Source organism: Lagenorhynchus albirostris, chromosome 18 (genome assembly GCF_949774975.1).
Source record: "Lagenorhynchus albirostris chromosome 18, mLagAlb1.1, whole genome shotgun sequence".
NCBI classification, from domain to species: domain Eukaryota; kingdom Metazoa; phylum Chordata; class Mammalia; order Artiodactyla; family Delphinidae; genus Lagenorhynchus; species Lagenorhynchus albirostris.
The window spans coordinates 11,814,667-11,837,015 of record NC_083112.1 but is presented as its reverse complement, the minus strand read 5'-3'; the positions used below and the strand labels follow the sequence as shown (position 1 = coordinate 11,837,015).

At 43.4% G+C, this 22,349-nt stretch overlaps 1 protein-coding gene across 2 annotated transcripts in view; it reads left to right on the top strand.

The window, feature by feature from the left end:
- Positions 1 to 22,349, top strand: part of DCLK1 (doublecortin like kinase 1) — a 334,035-nt gene that overhangs the window by 171,665 nt on the left and 140,021 nt on the right. For both annotated transcript variants that reach the window (XM_060129142.1, XM_060129143.1), the window contains exon 4: positions 4,068 to 4,167. In XM_060129142.1, coding sequence (XP_059985125.1) covers positions 4,068 to 4,167 — 100 coding nt within the window. The remainder of the gene's footprint in view (positions 1 to 4,067; positions 4,168 to 22,349) is intronic.

Sequence of the window (22,349 nt, the reverse complement as noted above, 5' to 3'; positions counted from 1 at the left end):
CATCCATCCATCCATCCATCCATCCATCCATCCATCCATCCATCCATCCATCCATCCACCCACCCACCCATCCACCCATCCACCCACCCATCCATCCATCCACCCATCCACCCACCCACCCATCCACCCACCCATCCACCCATCCACCCATCCACCCATCCACCCATCCACCCATCCACCCACCCACCCACCCATCCATCCAATGCTTATTGAGTATCAGGCACCATGCCATGGGTAAACCTACCATAGACTTGAAAGATAGGTTGGAACCAGATTTTGAGGAGTCTGGAACGCCAAGCTCAAAGATGAACTTTAATTCGATGATAAACCATTGATGCTTTTCTGAGCCATGGAGGGAGATGGTGAAAGTTTTCTGAGGAGAAGGAGCTTAGGAGAATTAAATAGGACCGGTGGGAGAGAAAGGAGATGGGAGTGAGAAAAACCATGAGAGGGAAATGCTAAGGTCCACAGGTGAGAGGCTAAGCTCTGGACTGATGTGGTGATGGGGGTGAAGAGGAGGGGCAGGAAAGGCCTGGGCTTGGGAGACGGTACAGAGGCAGCATCTGTGGCCATGGAGACAGTGGAGGCGGGTGTATGCTGACAATACCAACTCTTCTGGGGGCAAGAGAATAATGGTTAAACAGGAACAGGTTGGACTTTCTTTTCTCAAACTTCTTATCTCTGCCTTTGCATCTTCCCTGGATCTAATATTGATGGATGATTCCAACATCTGATACCTACCAACCAGAGAGTTCATGAAAGAATAGGTCAACTCTCACTACCTTGTTGTAGCAAGGAGCATGTTTTTTTTTAATCCATAAGTGGAACTTATTTCTCAAAGCTGGTTACCACTCTGACTTTTGAGAACCTCAAACTTAAAAAGGAATAACAATGTGTAAATATATAAAATCAGATCATTACGCACAACATTGGTTTTACATTTGTCTATCTTTTCTAATCTTTTGATATCAGAATGTACAGTAATGCCTAAAGGAAAGTTCTCAAAGTATATTGGCCTAGAGAAAAGGGTTATAAATCTTACTCTGTTATTCTTTATTGTTAGATGGAATACATTTACAGCTACCTCAATATCAGTGATAAAGAGTGAGAGCACGGATAATTGAAGGGCATAGATTATCCTGAATCCATATTTATTGTAACCTTGTGTTTAAGCCTCTGCTATCAACTGTTTTACCAAGGCTTCTAACAGGGAGCAGTTTTATAAATTTGAATTTGATCTACTGACCGTTCCCACCTTCTCTGGTGGCAGGTTGTGAGCAGGGAAATGGCTAAGTGGTACCAGAGCAGAAAGCACAGAAAACATCACAGTTTCTGACAGTTGAACAAATTCTTGATTTTAGTCACTGAAAATTGAGACGTAAATGAATACATGTTGCTTGGCATTGAAAGGACTTTTCCCTTTTTTTGTGCTGAGCGATGACAGTTAGTTTTCCTTAATCATCACTGCGTTCCTTTTACGTTCTTGGAATCCTGGAGTTGGAAACAACATCAAAAGTTCATCCTTTTTCAGTTCCCACTTGCCAACAGAATTATACCTAAACTGTCCAGGCTGCATTGTCTGTTCCGTTCTCTGAGTCTTCTGGGAGGCTGGTCATGGGATTATGATGGATGGGAGTTGGCTGGCAACCTGTTCATAACACACTGTAGTTTTGATAGTTATTTGTCTGCTTAGCAGTGGCATAAAATAGGCACCAGTAGGTGAATGTCTTCTCGTTGGCCATCTCATGCTCTAAAATGCAAATGATGGGACTGTGAGGAAAGAAAGGACAGTTTCTTTTGGAAAACAGTCCTTTTCATCCATCAGAGCTTTGTCATCATAAAGTTTGGCGCAAAGCCTGGCACAGAGTAGGCCCGGCATAAATGTTTGAATGATTTAAAAATTAGCCAATAAATATTTATCAGCTAGAGAAATATGGCAGCTCAGGAGTAGGGTAAGTAACTCTTATTTCCTTTGTGTGTTCTTTTCACTTATGGCCGTCAGCACGGTACCAAAGGGACCCTGTCAGACAGGAGTCCATACCAATGCGGGTGAGAAGAGTTCCAGAATCACATGAGTCTGGGAAACACTATATCCTTCTATCATCTCCTCTTTGGAGCTGCAGTGTACATTAGCACACTAAGGGTTTTGAGAAGACCAGAAATAAAGAAACCTGTTTCTACTGGTTGAATATTCCCCAAATCTCTTTGGCTATGGGACCATTTGGGGCACAAACGCTATTAATCATTCTCACTTTAAGAAATACTGCTTTTTTAGGGTTAATTCACATTTTGCCTGAAAAAGACACGGTTTCCCATTCTTACTCATTTTTGTATGCATGTGTGCTGTATGCTAATGGACATACAGTCGGCACAGTATGGACTTCTGCACGTAAAATGACAACGGCCTATGTAGGGTTGGTTGGGATGATACCCATGCTGATAAAGAAAGCTGGGGTGAGGAGTGCTGCGTCATAAAGGTAAAAATGAACACGGTCTTGGTTGGAATCTGACAGGAGTGAAACGGAGAGTGGGTTCTGAATTCAAAGAGCCTGTTTTTAACCCAAGTAGACAGAGCTTCTGACACGAGTCTTAAGACCTTGGGTCCGTCTTCCTCGATGATTTCAAGGTCCCCCTTAAGTCACCTGTGTTTTCAAAGCTTTTGCAGACAGAATAAGTACTGACAGCCATGAATGTCCCTCACTCATACTTAATGCTTACCATCAAACTGTTAGAGAAATATCATTCTTAAAACTTCAGCCAAGCGATTATTTGGAAATGAGAGATTATTTAAGAAAAAGTATGTAAAGCCTGCACAGCATTGCATTTGGGGCTCTAAAGTGTTCTCCCAACTTATTTCTGGAAGTCCTACAGCATCTTTGACTTGTCAGGGTCATGCTCCAGGAACTGATAGGAACAGAACCCCACAGGTGCTCTGTGGATGAAGCTACCAACAGATAAGGGAGGGGCTCGTAGGAAACACAGACCAAAAATATCTCACATATCAGACACAGGGAAGCTTGTCTCTGGTCCTTAAATATCCGAGGGAAAGTGCGATAGATAAATAAGAAAGTCGATTTCATGCAGCTCTGAATGGTGCCTTCAGTTGACCGCTTTACAATCTGCTCCAAGCAGTCAAAGAAAATTGAAAATAGATAGAAATCAGCAGTGTTTCCGGTGCCTTCTGCTGGCATTATACATACTGTGAACAAAAAAAGTATTACACCGCACGTCCACGTATCCACAGACAGAGAGCAATAAGCTTGAAATTATTCATCTGGACCACATTTACTTGGAAAGCGGCATTTAGCTCTCAAAGTTCATATTGGAGAAGAAATTGAATAAATATCAAAAAGTTGTTAAAAAACTTTCCATTTGGGTGACTACAAGCTGGGGAGCCCACAGGAGTGTTAAAGTTTAGCTCAGCTTGAGTGCAGGGCATACAGTCCCTCCGTATCTAAATCTCAGAAATGACTTTTTCTATTATTTATTTGTTTATTATTACTGTATTCTATTATTCCTTGTATGAAGGGTACGATTTTTGTTTTAGCTGGAGGTAGAATGGGTCTCAAGGAGATTGTTGTATTCTTGTTAGGATATAACTATTCTTCTCCGTTTGTTACCCCAATGATCATCGTGTGTATGGCAACTATGGCATCAGTTACTAGAAAATGTATTTGTTGCTAAAATCAGATGCTGACTTTTATTGCTATCAGGGACTGTTACGTTCGGAAGCGTGAAGGAGCCCTCCTCTTTCCACATGTTGCTGCATCCTCTCTGTTACGAAAATAAAGGGTTCTTACCTCATATCCTATTGATATATCAAGTAATAAATGTGACAGTTACCGGTTCTGTTTTCCTTATCCCGTTTTCCTGCACCACTGAAACGGAACAAGTTTCTTACTAGTAACAGATGCTTGCAACCTTCTTTTGAAATTCCTCTGGAGAAGCTGCCCTGTTGATTCCATTAGATGGGAAGTGGCTTTATGCAGATGTCCACTTGCAGGGATGCACTGTTGTAATTGCTGTTCTGCTGACCCCTTGCTGAGTGCCATGCTTTTCTCTTGTAGGTGATGTGCCTTCAGGACTTCTTTGGTGACGATGACATTTTTATTGCATGTGGACCGGAGAAGTTCCGTTACCAGGATGATTTCTTGCTAGATGAAAGTGGTAAGGAAAAAAAAAAAAAGTTCAAAACCAGGGGAAATTTGAGGCAGCTTTCCAAAATGAGCTGCACCAGGCCAAGATTATGTCAACTCAAAAGCTACCAAATCAGTTTCAGATCCTCAACCAACATGGCTTTTCCATATCTTGAATTTCTTTGATTTTTTTTTAATATAGAAAACAGATGAAATGATCATTGGGAAGGTTAAATCATTTAAAGGGTAAATTACCAGTGGCTAATTTATAACCATTTCATAACTAAATTGATGTTCTATAGAAAAATCATGGTGCCGATTTCTACATTTTTAATTATATATTTTTGTCAAAATGCGTAGTTGAAAGATGTGTAACATAAAATTGTTGAGTATATGTCTAGACTCAGCTTTCACACGGCCTCCTTTATCCTTTAGGTCCTAACTGAGAAAGATGGTTTCGTGTCCTTTTCCTTTAAATGCTTCAGAGTTTGTAGTCATTAGAATCTATGAAGGATCAAAAGAGAGGAGGGAAGCTCCCTTCCATTGAAAATGGAATGTGATTTTCTTTTTACATTTGTTAGAGGAGGAACAGTTGATAAAGAGGAAAAGGTGCATCTTAGCATATGAATGTGAAAGGTTGTAACTTCAAGGATGATGTTTTCTGATACCATAAATCATCTCAGAATCTTAACAGCATCACAGGGAAGATTATTGCCCTGAACAGAGACCTTTCCCTGATCATATTACTTCTGGTTTAATTAGGGACATAGTACATATTTATTGACAATTCAAACTGTTGCTAGTTGGAAATACTTTTTGACGTGATAGTGAATTTCTTGCTTAGATGAATGCATGTAAATCAGTGAGTTTTTGAGTGAGTGGCTGGGAAATACTGGGGCTCCAATACAGCTGATGTACATTCACGTAGAGTATCTACGTATCACGTAGAGTTACATGTATTTAAACACACTACAATTATTTCGTCATTTTAATGTGACTTAGGGTATATAGGGAGGGATGAGAATAAGAGAGATTGTCCCTTTACCATAAAAACTTTAAATGCCCAATAAAAGTTTATATAGATATATCCCTTGAAGAGATTTAAGTCATTTTGGTTGAAAGGGCTTAACTGGAAGAGTGGTTTGGTGTCTCTTTCCCTCTAAATACCGTCCATCTTTATCTCTGATAGACTGTCCTTGGGGGCACAGATTTATGTACACCTGTCACACATATAATGTCCTCTGGGAGGGCCTTCTTCAGGATGAGGCAGCTTTGCCATGGTGCAAAACAACTGAATGTTAGGAGTCAGGCAGAAGAGCCGGCAGCACAGTTTTGAGAAAAATAAACTGCCTTGACTTTCGATTTAAAGAAAATAGCTGTTTCTGATAGAATGGTCTGAGAGACCAGATGCGTTCTGAAATGAGAGTTTCATTTGTTGCTTTGATACGGAAAGCAGCCTGTCAGACTCGAACAGGAATACAGCTCAGTTTCAAATCAGCAGAGTTGGCCTGGGGTTCCCTAGCCCTCCATCTCTACCCAGCCCCCAGGTAGACTTGGGGCTTCTCCCCGACCCTGCCTTGCTTGGTGTGGCCTTGTGCTGGGCTTTCCCTCTTGACAATGTGCTCTCAAATCAGAACGCTGCAGCCTACTCGTGTTCATCTGCGATGGTGGGCAGGCAGGCTTTCTGAAAAGTACAACAGAAAAATCCCTGTACTCTCCCTTTAGAAACCTTTCTTATTAATAGGAATGCATATATATATACACACACATGCACACGTGTGCACGCACACACACGCATCAAGGGATATTGACCATCACATATGGCTTGGCCATTTGAAGGACCACTTCAAACTATTTGAGTGAGAAAGTGAGAACTTCACATCCTTTCCTGAGATGAGTATACCCTAAGCATTTCTTGGTGTGAAATACATTTGCTGAGTAACAGTGTCCTCCCCCATCCTCAGAGAAACACGTGGATTGGGGGAGGGGGTAGAAAGAAGTCTAAACTGAGATTTTTACTTCCTTGGATGAACCTACCCTGAGACTAAATTCACACGTTGACAACTGCAATTTCCCTGTTGCTTGTACGGCATGTTCTGGTGCTAATGTATTAACATTTGAATCTTTTCTTACGTGCTCTGAGCATGATTTAGCCCAGCTTATTTGTGCTTGCTAAATGGTATTTGCACGTTGAGGCTTCATTTGGCCTCTTCCATAGTAGCTTCCTAAAAGGAGCGTCAGCAGGGGGCCCAGGAGTCTACTGAATTAAGACTGGCGCAGGGCTGTGCTTGATTTAATGGCGCCAAGAAGTGGTCCTTTGCCACAAGGCAGCACTTTTATTTTATCTCTCAAAATTAACCCAGCTCCCAGTGTGTTCAGGATTAGCAATAATACATCCCCCTAATTACTGCTGGGAAGGCTTCTGGAGATGGCTCTTAAGGTCTTTGCAGTGAGGCGTTCTGCCATGACAGACATTTATTTCATGGGGCTACAGTAGAGCCAGATCAATATGAGAAACTGCAAGGGAGCCTCCTTCCTCCCCTGTTTTCACATGGAAAAAAAAATGCCTTCCTTCTTCCAGCTCCGAATGTAACCATTTTAGCAATATCGTCATCAATCACTGGATTCTTAGCACCTTCTACCATGGTGGATGCAGCACTATATAGAGAGACAAGACAGGCCAACAGATCCTTCCCCTGTGTGGCTTGTGGTCTAATTTAGAAATGATGAAACATAGTCAGGGGAAATGCCAAACTGGAGACAGGAAGCTTCACATGGTTTTGCTTGTATATTGATGATAAACTGATGAATTTATGATTTGCTGCCATTAAAAAGTGAGCGGATTTTGTTGAGAAATGCCTACCTCTTACCTGGGAGGGATAAGTACCTCCTTGGTGAGGAGCCTGTCACAGGCTGCCACCTTCTGTTCACCCCCCAGCCTCAAATCCAACACCCTCAAACTCACCTGACCAGTTTCCTCACCAACTTACTTCACCCCTGCCAGGCCTGACACCTGCTCAGGTATCTAAACCTCACCCGTCCTTTTTTGTAAATTTTAATTTAATTTTTTTATTGAAGTATAGTTGATTTACAATGTTGTATTAATTTCTGCTGTACAGCAAAGTGATTCAGTTATATATATATATATGTGTGTGTGTGTATACATTCTTTTTTATATTCTTTTTCATTATGGTTTATCACAGGATATTAAATATAGTTCCCTGTGCTATGCAGTAGGACCTTGGTGTTTATCCGTTCTCTATATACTAGCTTGCATCTGCTGATCCCAGACTCCCACTCCATCCCTCCCCCGCCCCCTCCTTCCCCTTGGCAACCACAAGTCTGTTCTCTATGTCTGTGAGTCTGTTTCCGTTTCGTAGATCAGTTCATTTGTGTCATATTTTAGATTCCACATATAAGTGAGATCATATGGTATTTGTCCTTTCTGTTCATCCTCTCTGTTTACCAATTCCCAAGTGTCCTTGATTCCAGTGTTAATAAGCATGACTTCAAACTTAACATATTTTTGCTTAGGTGTTGTATTTGCTTTCTAGGGCTGCTGTAACAAAGAACCACAGTGGCTTAAAACAACAAAAATTGATTCTCTAACAGTTCCAGAGGCCAAAAGTTCAAGATCAAAGTATTGGAAGGGCTGTGCTCCTCCCCAAGGTTCTAGGGAAGAATCCTTCTGTGCTCTTCCTAGTTGTGGATGGTTGCCATTAATCCTTGGTATCCCTGGCTTGTTGTAGCATCACTCCCGCCTCTGCCTCCATCCTCACTTGGGCTTCTCTGTGTGTCCAAATGTCCCTCTTCTTATCAGGACACCAGTTATTGGATTAGGGTTCACCCTAATCCAGTATGACCTCACCTTAACACGATTACATCTGCAGAGATTCTATTTCGAATAAGGTCACATTCACAGGTACCAGGGTTAGGTCTCTGACATATCTTTTTTGCGGGGAGACAAGTATTGTTTGGAGTTGTCCAGATTTTATTTGAACTTGAGTTACAAGTAAACTCATTTTCCCTTGTTTGTTTTGTCCTGTCTTTCGATTTGCACAGTTATAGCTTTATCATAATTAGAATACATAAACAACAGAGCTGTGATAAGGCTGCCTCTCCCCTTACCTTTCATAGGTAGGATTGCTCACCAGGGGGACCAGAGGGATGGGCTGAGAATTTCAGCAATGGACTTGACAGAGCCCCTCTTGAAATCCCTTTGACTAAGATGAAAATGTACGGTCTGAAGGATAGAGGTGGTTGTGTTTTTAACTGCTTGAACGGCCTCGTCCAGAAAGTGTCAATACTGATGTATAGGTGGAATATGCTGGGAGAGATCTCTGTTAGAATGGGCCCCATAAGGTCCCTGAAGGGAGGGGCTGTTTGTCGGCTGAGAGTCACACCCCAAGGTTCTTCCTTGGATTCTGTATAGTTTAGCATCGTTAGAGATGCCCATTGGAGAAAGTTGATGGTGTGTGGGTGAAATCGTCTGGGAGGGGAACTAATATGGTAGAAGACAGGTGAGGATCCACAGAATTTTAACAGGATGGGTTGTATCTAGGAAGATAAAGTTGAATTGGCATAGACAGGAAGTAGAGCTTTTGAGATTTTTTTTTTTTATTTAAAAACAAGCCAGTGCTACAAGCTTGGTTAGGAGCTGTGTATTTCAACAGGGGCACATGTGAAGATTGCTTTTAGTGGACTGCAGGCTTCTTAATGAGATGTGGCTCATTTGCTGTATTGTTGTAGGCACATCACGTATTATTAAACCATAGAGCCCCTCTGATTGAAGATCGCAAATGTTGACTGAAACAAAAATTAAAAGTGTTACTCAAATTTCACAAGAATTAGTATAGAAGTATAGTAAGTCTAGCATAAAAGTACAGAAGAAAGGTGAATAACTAAGCTTCCACATGATGTTTGTTGTTACGTTTGTAGCGTTTTTACTTTTCTTTTTGTGTGTGTGTGTGTGTGTAGCGTTTTTACTTTTGAAGTTATGAAAGTTTCAAACTGCACTAAGACTTTGGGGAGACTGAGTGTGTGTGTCCACACACACACCAGGTCCTGTCTCTGGGGAATGCCAGTCCAGCTTTTTCCTGCAATAGGAAGACGCCCCTGGAGTATAGTGTTCTTTTTGGGTATGTGATTCTAGAAGGGATATTTCCTCTCTTATGGACCCCCATGGTGTCAGGTACCCAGAATCCACTTGATAAATGTTTCTAGAAATATTTCATCCTGCCCACTTTCCAAGGGCTCATGTCCTGAATGAGATGAAGCAGAAGCGCCCTGCACCACTGATTGCTTTCCCCAACTCTGGGTGATAGGAAAATAGGGTTAGAACCTAGTATAGTAGAAACAGTATTGGGACAGGGTTAGAACAGCGGTCCCCAACCTTTTTGGCCCCAGGGACTGGTTTCGTGGAAGAAAATTTTTCCACGGACAGGGGGTGGGGGGGATGGTTCAGGTGGTAATGTGAGCGGTGGGGAGCGGTGGGGAGCCATGGGGAGCAGTGGAGAGAGGTGGGGAGCGGTGGGAAGAGGTGGGGAGCGGTGGGGAGAGGTGGGGAGCGGTGGAGAGAGATGGGGAGCAGTGGAGAGAGGTGGGGAGCGGTGGGGAGCAGTGGGGAGCGGCAGATGGAGCTTCCATTGCTTGCCCGCCGCTCACCTCCTGCTGTGCGACCCAGTTCCTAGCAGGCCGCGGACTGCTACCGGTCCACGGCCCGGCGGTTGGGGACCCCTGGATTAGAAGACAAAGGTCTAGTCCAAGCTCCGTGTCCTACTTGCTGTGTGGTCTCTACATCTCCAAGCCTGCTTCCTATTCTGTAAAACACCTTTTTTTTTCCCCCTGGGTTGTAATGGACCTCAAATGAGATAATAAATGTCAAAGCACGTTCAAAACTGTGTTCCTTATTACTTAGTGAATAATGTTAGTGAGTGACACCTCAGCTGAAATATACCTCCTGGTGGACTGCAGCTGGACTCAGCCACGTAGATGCATTGGTTGGGCTTAATTGGAGGCAGATGTCACCAAGATTTGCTTTTGGTGCTCTTTAGAACAAGAAAAGTGATTTTCTCTTGCTTTTTCCCACTCTCAACTTTTATTCCTGTGATGGAGGTAAGGGGGAATTAAGAGGCCTTTGAAGATATCCACTCTTTTCTGGAGGGAATCTCTGGAAGATTAAACCAAACCACATTTAGAACCAGTCAGACTTCTGAAACTGACAATGTTTAGGAGTCTCAGGCCTTAGGTCCACATTGATTTGGGTCAAAGGAATTTTAATGGCCCGGCTGCTCTGTCCTGGGGCTGGTGATGCTGAGAAACCACAAGGTCGTTGGGAACACCGGGAAGATGCTCAGTGTCTGGATTGATGAGACCTCCTCACAAAGTGGCTTTTGAGCTACTGCTAACAAAATTCATTCATTCTTGGGCTTCCCTGGTGGCGCAGTGGTTGAGAGTCCGCCTGCCGATGCAGGGCACACGGGTTCGTGCCCCGGTCCGGGAAGATCCCACATGCCGCGGAGCGGCTGGGCCTGTGAGCCATGGCCACTGAGCCTGCGGGTCCGGAGCCTGTGCTCTGCAATGGGAGAGGCCACAACAGTGAGAGGCCCGCGTACCGCAAAAAAAAAAAAAAAAAATTCATTCATTCTTTCATGTATCCATTCATTTATTCAGTAAGCTAAACTAACTTACCATGTGGCAGGCAGTGCTCTAGGCACCAGTAATTGTAGACGGTAACACTTCCGTGAAATAGGACCTTCATATGACTTTTTCTTTTGCGGTACGCGGGCCTTTCACTGCCTCGTCAGGCGGACCCTCAACCACTGCGCCACCAGGGAAGCCCCCTCATATGACTTTTAATATTGCTTATGTCTAAAAATGTCAAAGGATCTTAGATGCTGAACTTTGACTTAGAATATTAATTGTTGCTTGTTGTTCTTGTGTATTTTATCTCTTTGGAGAAATAGTGCGGTGAAATATCTGATGGGTCACAACAGACTGACAGTTCTTTATAGATTTGAATTTTAATTGCACAGTGTGGCTACTTTAAATCGAATCTGTGGGCAGATTTCTTTGAGATGCTGACACCTGATGCTGGAATACTTTATTGGTTCAGTAGATGTTGACATTAGGAATTTAAAGTTCTTATTTAAAAAAAATTATAACTGTCTTGTTGAATAATTGCCAAGTTTCTGTGACATTTCATTTTCGAATAGAAAATCTAGTGTGTTTTTTATGAGTTCCAAACAGAGAGCCCATCGGCTAACGTGCTTTACTCTTGTCAGCAAGTTCCCATTTGCCTCTTAGCTGTGGGAAAACTAAAGGGGTTCTGGAGACTTCCTCCACCATGGCTACATTTTAGCTCATGCATAAATATAAAGTCTCCTGGAACATAGTGATGTTTTCTAATTTAACCCACTGCCAAGCTGTGGAGACATATAGATACTTTGGAGACATATAGAGACATATTATACTTTGGAGACAGACTCTAACTCAAGTACAAGCTAGTTCCTTTGCTACAAATAGATAATTTTCTCCTTAGGAAAGCAAGACATTGTATAACAAACATATGCAGTCTTTTATTTATACTTTCTCTTCCAGTCCTCATGGACTTCTCTTTATTGTATTCAGTAACAGTGATACCTGACTTGTTCACGTGGGAAAACCTACAAAATATAACACTGAGAATAAACCCTGTACATTAAGAGTCCTGGAGCCCTGTGAGTTCACCCTCCCTCCTTACACTTGTTCATCCACCTCCAGCTAGAACCCTCTGTTCCGGCAACTTACACCTTTATAAGAAGGCCAGTTCCACGGTCCAGTAGTGCTGATTTTTAATAAGTTCTGTGTTATATTGAGCCCAAATAAATCTCACTGTAGCTTGTGCAACAGTGGTCTTAATTTTGTCCTCCAGAGCAGTAAAAACCACCCACTCCAGAGCAATAAAAACCACCCACTGCCTTCATTCTTAGAAGATGAGCTTTCCTTCTAGACCATCAGGATGTTCAAAGTCATTCGCAGTAAACTATTTTATTTTCCTTTCCTTCCAGACCAAAATGTCCCTAACTCTTCACTCATCTTCTCCTCTCCTTCTCCCATCTTTCAAAGGAAGAAGAGTCTTCCTTTCTAATGGGGATGATAGTGTTCTTGACTTTGTCTTTTCTCTTATTGATGACTTTGCCTTATCAACATTTCCTTCCTGTTGTTCTTGAAGATTTGTTGTTTTACCCTGGCTTTTCAGTCTCTTTCTCCTCAACTCATGGCCATGCCTAAATTTCCCCCATCCTAAAAGAGCTGTCCATCATCTCATCAAATCACAGTACTCTTTCTGTCTCTGCCAAACTGCTTAAAAGGTATCACTGTCCTTGAAGCCTCCATCGACTCATCCTGACTCACTTTTTACACCTTTGGGTAAATGGTACACTGAAAACACAAGAATCATGTTTTCATTCTTTCATTTACAAAATTGTCCTCCACTATCTTTTAAATTTATATGGTGGTGAAAGTTCTTCTCTTGCCACTGAATGACACTTGGGCAGATCTCTCAAGACTTTTCTGCTTCCTCCTAAGATAGTAAAAAGTGTTATGGACTCTCCTAGCTACAAGTCACCATCTCAGCGCAGAAGTGGAAATATCTAGTCCCACACAGTAGTCACTCCACATTGGAGTTCTTTGTCCTTACCTGTCTGGGGCCCAATGTAGGGAGTTCTTTCTCTGAAGGAAAAAAATCGGGGTTGCTAACCTTCTTTCTCTTTACTCTCCTCCCCCGTGTTGTTATTGCTCCTTCCAGGGTTGGAGTAGGGAAGGGGGCAGAGGAGCAGCGTGATGAGAAAGGGGTGGAGGCTCCTACATGACTGTGCTGTGCCGTGATGGGGCCAGCAGATGCTGTACGAAGCCAACTTCTCTTATGGGTGTTTTCATGGGTTCTTCAGGGACACTCACTGGGAACATTCAACTCTTCTTTGATGTGGTCAGTTCAGTTTCTTCCAGCTTTGGATATTTCTCCCTCAGTCCCTGTTTTCCAAAGCTCTCCCTGTTGGCCTCAGATGAGCCTCTAGGGAAGAATTTCAATTATCTTCATGCCAGCCCACTCCCTCAGATCCATTGCAACACTCGTATGTCTTTTGCCCCAACAATAAGCCATTCATTGCAACCAAATCTCCTTTACTCTTCTGTCAGAAGTTCTCGGGGGAAAGCCAGACACTCAAACACCAGTCTGCTGTTTCCCTCCATCCACAGATGCCGCTGACCAAGCTCTTCAGTCCTCCCAGGGAAGCCCCAGCTGAGGTGAAGGGAAGCAGCTCTTTTGGAATTAGGGTATTCACAGCACAGCTCTCTCTAAAGAAATCCATCTCACAAATTCCCTTTCTCTCTAATAACTTAAGCCTTTTATACCTTTGAAAGTGGGTAAGAAGACTAAGGCCTGTCATTGTTTGCTTACATCTACTTTGACATTTCCAGAAGCTGATCCAGCTCACAGCTCACTTCGGTATCTGATACACATCCCTTTGGGATCTGGATGAAAATCCCATTCTGAATCCTGTTACATTCGTAACTGCCTCCACTCCGCTTACGTAGTAGTTCGCTAAACAAGGGTAACTTTCACATCACTAAATCCCATGTTCTCCATTTTTTTTCCCTCCCCTATTTTTTTTGAAGGATTTGATATCTTCTATGATTCCCCCCTTGTCCTTCATGGTCTGTCCTGGTCTTCTGCCCACCTCCATGACTATTCCTGAGCTTCTTTCAAGTCTGTTCTTCTGCCATATATCCCTTAATAATTGTCCCCTAAGATTCATTCCTCAACTCTTTTTCTTCTACTTAATTACTCTCTATTCCTAGCCAAGTTCATCTGCCTTAATGGTTTCAGCAATGATGGTTATGGTAAACAGTGACAGTGACAAATGACAACCAGATGGTATGCAATAAGCAAAGCCTTTGAAGTATGTATAATTTTCCCAATTTTACAATTAAGAAAATTAAGCCTCTGGTGATAAATAATTTGTCCAAGGCCACACAGCTTGTTAGTGTGAAAGGCTAAGTTCACCAAATCTCCTTTACTCTTCTGTCAAGAGTTAAAACCCAAGTTTTACCTCTTTCTTTTTGGCGGTACACAGGCCTCTCACTGTTGTGGCCTCTTCCATTGCGGAGCACAGGCTCCGGATGCGCAGGCTCAGCGGCCATGGCTCACGGGCCCAGCCACTACACGGCATGTGGGATCTTCCTGGACCAGTGCACGAACCCGTGTCCCCTGCCTCGGCAGGCGGACTCTCAACCACTGCGCCACCAGGGAAGCCCCTGTTTTTTTTTTTTTTTTTTTTTAACATGTATTTATTTATTTATTTTGGCTGCGCTGGATCTTAGTCGTGGCATGCGGACTTCTTACTTGCTGCATGCATGCGGGATCTAGTTCCCCGACCAGGGATTGAACCCAGGCCCCCAGCATTGGGAATGCAGAGTCTTACCCACTGGACCACCAGGGAAGTCCCAAGTTTTAACTCTTGACGGAAGAGTTAAAGGAGATTTGGTGAACTTAGCCTTTCACACTAACTAGAGTTCAAATCCAAGTTTGTTTATGTTTGACAACACACTCCTTAAGTGTACCTCCTCTCAAGCCTACATCTCTAACCCCAACTCCTCTCATGAGCTCCCGAACCATATTTCCAACTATCATGAACATCCTTACGATTATTCCACAGCCACCTGAAATTCAGCACAGCCCACAGCTGAACTCATCAGTTTCTTGGTCACCTTTATTCTCCTTCTGGGTTTCCTGTGCTAGTTAATGGCATCGGTATTCTCCTTAACAAGGCTGTGAGTCATGGAGCTGTCTTTCACTTTCCCCTCACCTTCACTCCTCCCATCCAGCAGTTTGCCCCCCTGATTTCCGGTGTCATTGCCATTATCTTGGGTCAGTTCCTTGTAATCTCTTGCTTAGACTTATAAAGATTCTTTAACTTGCTTGCCTGGCTCCAGCCATGTTTGAACACAGATTGACCCTCCTAAATTCACTTGACTGACACTCCACCGCCCAGGTCCCCTTGGCATGGCGTCCTAGGGCCTTCATAAGTCAGCTGTGTTGTATCTTTCCAGCTGTTACCATCACTTTACTCTTCCTCTGTACTCCAGCCACAGTATTACTTTCTGGTCTCCCCAAAGAATTGTTTATTCTCAGCATCTCTGCCTTTGCTCATACTGGCCCATCCACCTGGAATGCTTGTCTTCCTTTTCTCCCGTATCACCCAGAATTAACTCCCTCTTGTCCTTTGAGGTTCACTTTACAAGTTGCCTCTTTTTGTAAAGCCTTCCCCCATCTACTCGGTTCCAATCAGTTACTGAGTTCTCATTCTTTTTATCGATATTTATCTCATTTAATTGTCAGAAAAACTCTGTGGTGTTGCTCTATGAATAAAAAATGCCGAGTTAAGATAAGAAACTGCTTAAAGTCACATACTTAGTGGGGAACAGAATTGGTATGAAAACCGGGGATCCCAGACTCTTTGCATTTCATCTTACTTAATCGCAAGTGCCTTCAGACTGGTCCTGTGTGTCATGAATTTCTATAACACAGGACCTATCACAGTGTCCTGAATATAGTAAGTGCCCAAGAAATTTGGTTGAATCTGTGTAGGAATCTGCTCCACCTGTCAACCCTTCAGATACTTGAGGACTGAGACGCAGTACTTCCCCAAAGCTGTTTTTTCCAGGTTTCTTAGGCAGTGCTCTCTTAAGACCATGCCACCATCCTAGTTACATTTCTCTGGATACTTCATGGTCAGCCATATCCTCCTTAAAATAAATCCAGAACTGAAAGCAGTAGTCGTTGGGGGCTTCAAATAGTGTAGAGAATATAAACTTACTAAATAGAGGCATCAGACTTGTTCAGATGCAGCCTAAGAGCGATGATGGTTTCTTTAAATAGTTGTCAGACAGTGCAGGCTCATGGTTATCTTGTGGCTGAATTCTCTGGGGCTTCTGACGTGATGTCAGCCACGTTCTCCTTCGCTAATTGCATATTTGAACCTCCGTCCAGTACTTTAATTGTATTCATGCCAGCCAACATCTTATTAATGTTAGTCATTAATTCTGGCCATTTAAGGGCCTTCAACATCCAAATTCTGCCTGCGGATAAATAATGGCAGAAGACAGAGTTGAAATAAGGTCTTCCTGGTTTCCAGGCCCCTGCTCTTCCCAACTACGTTATGCTGCCAGGGGATTTTTTAGCTATAGACCACCAGTAGCATAGCTGCCTGCAAACTCTCAGACAAAAAAAGAAAAAGAAATGAAAAGCTACAGTAACCTTCATATGTTTCCTCAGGGGTGGCAATGGCAGGCCAGCCTCAGATCCCATGTCCAGCTTTGGCAGGGTCTCTGTCTCCCTGAAGCCGGGTAACAGTCCTGCAGAGAAGGACAGCAGGTTCTTTGGTCCCCTGCACTGGACCCACACATACCCCTGAGTACAGGAGGGTATAGTTAGGACTTTCCTCTTAACATGGGTCCACAGGGCATATGCACTCAGGCTTTTGTTCCTGTTTGAAATCTGCCAATTCAGTTCCCACACCAAGAGTGTATTAAGAGCCTTCTGTGGGTCAAGCATTCTTGGGGTTTCACCACAGAAAGTTCTGGGAAGTTAAATATCTACTTACCAGAAAGCAGATGAAGTGAAAATTACTGTGGAAAAATACTTGATGTGAAGGTAATTCTAAAATCAAGTTTCAAGATTGGCTAATAATTTGATATGTGTGTGGGTGTAGGTTGTCTTTACAGATTTTCACTATTGTAAGTGTTTGGAATAACTAAAATATAATAAGATCCTGATATTATATGATTCTTTGCTGCCTAAAGCTGTCTCAATGGATCTGGAAAATAAGCAAATGGATAAAGCTCTTAGTCAAAAAAATGATTGTGTGAGTGACCTATCTTCATGTTTCAATAGACAGAGTCATTGTGAAATCAGGAGTCCCTCTTTTCTTGGAGACTTCGAACAGATCTGAAGAAGGGTTTCTCTAAATTCATAAGAATCTTGTCAAGGGCTTCCCTGGTGGCGCAGTGGTTGAGAGTCCACCTGCTGATGCAGGGGACACGGGTTCGTGCCCCGGTCCGGGAAGATCCCACATGCCGCGGAGCGGCTGGGTCCGTGAGCCATGGCTGCTGAGCCTGCACGAGGCTGTGCTCCACAACGGGAGAGGCCACAGCAGTGAGAGGCCCGCGTACCGCAAAAAAAATAATAATAATAATCTTGTCAAATCATCAGAACAAAGCCAAAAAAACTCAGCAACCTTGTCAAGAAATGCCAGCAATGGAGCCAAAAGAATCCACACCTCTAAGTGCAGGGAAGGGGAGTGCATGAAGGAAAACCCTTCATTGTCAGACGGTCAGGGGGAAAGCTGGCATCCTTTTGATCTAAGACAACATCAATCTCTACCTTTAGTTTAGTTGTTAATTTACACCAGGGCCAACTGGTTCAGTGACGGTCTCTTGTTCACCTGTGGAGCTTCCCACCAGTATGACAGCTGAGTCGTTTCTCTGGTAGGACCACAGAACTCCCTGCCCAACTACTGAGAACTGAGGTGGTAAAGCTTTTGAGGTGATTATCTCGGGAAAATACAAAATGTCTTCTTTTGTAGGTTTGCCCCTCAACCGTAGCTAAATCTTTGTTTTTATAACTTTTCTGTTGTTCATTCACGCTTGACTGCCTTTCAGCAGAATGATTCTGAGCGTCCCCTTAGAAGTCAGAAGATTAGTTTACATTATGATTAGCTTTAAAAACCTACGGAAAAATGAGTCCTGTCGTTTCTTCTTCCTCAAGCGAGATGTAAAATTTTTCTATATACAATGGGTTTCCCAAATATGAAATGTAGGGTAGGTGAATAAACTAAGTGTAGGAGGGTTTAGAGACAATTAATATGAATTCAATTTATTATGTCAAGGATCTTGATCTTTATCATGTATGTGTGTATGCATATAGGTATAGGTTCTACTAATATTTAGGGAATATCTACTATGTGCCAGGCCCCATTCTGAGCAGTAGATATATAGCAGTGAACTAAAGAGAGAAAAACTTTTGCCCACATGGAGTTTATATTCTGGGAGAGGAAGGTATTTATTGATAATAAGCAAAATCATAAGTGAATTGCGTAGAGTATCAGAAGGTAAGTGCTGTGAAGAAGAATGAGGTAGGGAAGGGAAGGGAAGGAAGTGTGTGGGGTGTGTGGGAGGATGTGGATGGGGGCGCAACTGTAAATGATGTACAGTTGACCTTGAACAACACGGGGCTCAAGGGCACCAACCCCTACATGGCTGAAAATATGTGTACTGCTTTCTCTGCCTCAAAACCAAAGCAGTTGAAATTTGACTCACCCAAGGGCGGGACACCGAAACAGTTTGGTTAGAATCAGGACTCAAACTCTAGTTCTTTTGATTCCGCATATTGTGATCTCTAATCAGACACAAACTTTTCCCCACACTTAGTTAATTTAAAGATCTGTAAAGTGAAAATACAAGTACTGTGTTTATTGAAAAAAATCCATGTATAAGTGAACCCGTGCAGGTCAAATCCGTGTTGTTCAAGGATCAGCTGTGGCTTGAGAATACTTCAGTAGGAAGGTGACATTTGAGCAGACTTGGAGGAGGTGACAGAGCCAGGCATGAAGATCTGAGAGGAAGGATGCTCCATCCTAAGGGGACAGTTAGTGCAAAGAGCCTGGGGTGGGCGTGTGCCTGATGGATGCCCTGCAAGCTCTGTAGTGGCAGGGGGGCTGCAGGACTGCACTGCAATTCTGACCTTACTACCTGGAGTTAGCACAGAATTCACAGGTTAAGGGCACAGTCCCCAGAAAGGTCACCCTAATTTCAGATGCCAGCTGCCAATTCAGGGGTCCCCAGGCCACCCACACTTCCGACTGACTACCAGTTGAAGGGTTCTTAAATTGCCCACAGGTTCAATAGTTTGGTGGAACACACAGAACTCAGGGAAGTGCTATACTTATGATTACAGTTTTATTACAAAGGATATAAATCAAGAACAGACAAATGAAGAGGCACATAGGGTGAGGTCTGGGAGGGTCCCACAGGTAGAGCTTCCACATCCTCTCCCTGTGGAATCAGGACATGTAACCTTCCCGGCACTTTTGTGTGTTCACCAACCCGGAAGCTCCACTGAGCTTGATATACAGAGTTTTTACTGGGGTTTCATCACGCAGACCTGGTTGGTTGCGTCACCAGCCACCTGATTGAACTCAGTGTGTAGCTTCCGCACTCCTGGGAGATCAGGAAGATATCACGTGACTCAAAGTCCCCACCCTCAAATCACATGGTTGGTTTTCTTGGTGTGACCAGCCCCCATCTTGAGTCATCTCATTAGCATAAACTCAGGTGTGATTCGAAGGGGCAAGAGTGACAGGGCCACTCCTATCACTTGGGAAATTCTTGGGGTTTAGAGATTCCCTCCCAGGAGCCCAGGAAGAAGACCAGATACATTTTTTTTTTTTTTATTATACAACGTGAGCTGTGTCCAGATCCTGGGAAAAGATCCATGTTAATTCTGTAACAGTAACAATACCAACCACTTATAATAAGGAGAAAACAAGCAGAGGAAGGAAAAAAAGAGTTTATCAAAGACTTTGGTTCTTTGCAAACAGAGAAAGGCAAATTGACTAGCCCCCAACTCAGGAGAGGCAGGCTGGCTCCTGCCATTTCACACTCCCATCTTGAAATTTGATTTCTGCACAGGGGTCATAGACATGTTTTAACAACTGTTCGGACAGTCAGCTCTTAGTGAACTGTACTAATGAGAGGGACCTGTGGCACGAATCGCCTAACAACACGTCACATGCAGAATCCCTTCCATCTGCTTGTTGGGTGTACTTCGTGTTTCACACCACGTACATTCCCATCAGACAGATCATTTGGGAACGAGACTACTTTGACTCAGTAAAATTCCTAATTGTTGGAGTTGGAAGAACTTCGGGAACGTCTTGCTCAGTTCTTTGATTTTGTATGTGAGGAAGCCAAGGCCCAGGGGAATTACGTTAGCTGCCCAAAGTCAACCAGCAGGCTCGTGTTAGAGATGAGGCTTGAAGCCGGCTTGCTGGTGGCCAGTCCGGGGCTTGTTCCGTTATGTGAGCTTGCAGTCAGTCTGGCAGTGCGTCCGCATCAGCCTCAAAGTCCCCCTCAGAAGAGCACCAGCCCTGGAGAAGGAGGGTCCTGGTCGCCACCAGCTCCTGCCCTTGTCACCTGTGTGACCCTGCACAAAGTACTCACCCTCTCTGAGTCAGCGTCCACTGGTCAGATGGAGACAGAAGTGGGGCCAGTCGTGAAACGTTGCCATGAGGATTAAATGAGATGATGTGGGTGAAAATCATGTTGCAGAGTTGTAATGTAATAGATAAATATTACGATTTGATACTATTATTATTAGGTACGTAGAAACCGTCATCTCTTGATTAAAGTGGAACAGGTTTTAGATCTTCATTTTGAACTGTTTCACAGACGTTTATCTGAACAATATGTGAATGAATATAGGAGATACTAATTTATGATGAAATGTTTTGCCACCACCAACTCACAGAAAGAGGCCATCCATGGTAGGCAGCAGTGCTTAATCAACTCAGATTGGAAAATGGTATGAGGGCCACATGGCAACCCAAAGAGGAAGGCTCAGAAGTTCCAGCGTGTCATGGTGCCCTGCTGCGTAGAATAAGGCTCCCGAGGGTCCCTGACATGAAAGCAGCAGCATAGCACAGGGAGATCGGCTCCGTGCTTTGCGATGACCTAGAGGGGTGGGATAGGGAGGGTGGGAGGGAGGCTCAGGAGGGAGGGGATATAGGGGACATGTGTATACATATGACTGATACGCTTTGTTGTGCAACAGACACTAACACAGTATTGTGAAGCCATTATACTCCGATAAAGATCTATTAAAAAAAGAAGAAAAAAAGATTGGATTTGCAAATATTTCTCCCCCTCTGGGCAAGAAAGAGCCTGACTTTGTGTAGCTCTCTCTTTGTGTAGCTCTTTGTGTAGCTGACTACACAAAGTAGCTCTCTCTCCTATGTAGCTCTCTCTCCTAACTCCACACACCTAGCTTCCCATACAAACTGCACGTTTAGGTAAGGCATATAGTTCTTGGGGTTTCAAGCATGGAAGACACTGACAGAATGAGGCTGCGTAACTTGAGGTTCACGCGTGGTTGTATTTATATGGCGTCTGCTTGCTTTGTGCTCAGTGCACGTGTTCAAGTCCGTATACATAATGCGATCTGCCAGCAGATAGATCGGCGTGATGAGAGCTATCCAGAACAACAACCAAAAATACACAAAAAAGATTCTTGACTTGAAGATAATTAAATTAAGATAAAAATGCATTGAAAATGGAAATACGCAACCTAAAACACATTGAAACGGAGTAAGACTTTTTCTTAATCTGAGGCCCAAGAAAAGTTTTCTATCAGACTCACTGATAGTATTATATTAGAAAATACCCTTAGGATGTTTCTCTTTATTTGGACTGATCTTATAGGCCAGTTGATAGATGGCATCGTTTCTGCAGTTTGGCCTTAACGTGGTGAGAGCGTTAGCATATTTTATATAGTCCTTTAAATGCACTGCGGGTAATTATATAATTTCTCATTTTTGGTTTGTAGCCAGCAGCAGGACTCTGTCTTTGAATTATTTAGAGTGATGATGATTCTCTTGCTTAACTGTCTCTTCTCTAGCAGTTTGCAAAGGAAGCTTGGCCCGGGCCGCCCGTGGCAGGGTCCCCTTGGAAGAATTCTCGCTCGTCTTGCTCTTGGCCACTCCTCTGCCTAGTAGGCCTCTAAGGGGGACAGGAGGGCCAGGCTATAGCACATCAACTAGTCTATGAACTTGCTAATCAGGGCAGGGAAACTTTGATTCTGTTTGCTCACCTTTGGATTTGGATGGTAAATTATTCTCAAGCAACTGCCCAAGTGTCGTGCATGATTCTAAAAATATTGTCTAAATGGGGGATCAGCACCTTCTTCCATAAAGAGGCAGATGGTAAATATCTTAGGTTTAACAAGCCATATGGTCTTTGTTGCAACCCCTCAGCTCTACTGTTGTTGCGTGGAAGCAGCCACAGACAATACGGAAACACACAAGTGGGGCTGTGTTCTAATAAAACTTTATTTGTAAGATCAGGCTGTGGCCAGGTGTGGCTTGCAGGCTCCAGTTTGCTGAGCCCTGGTCTGAATCA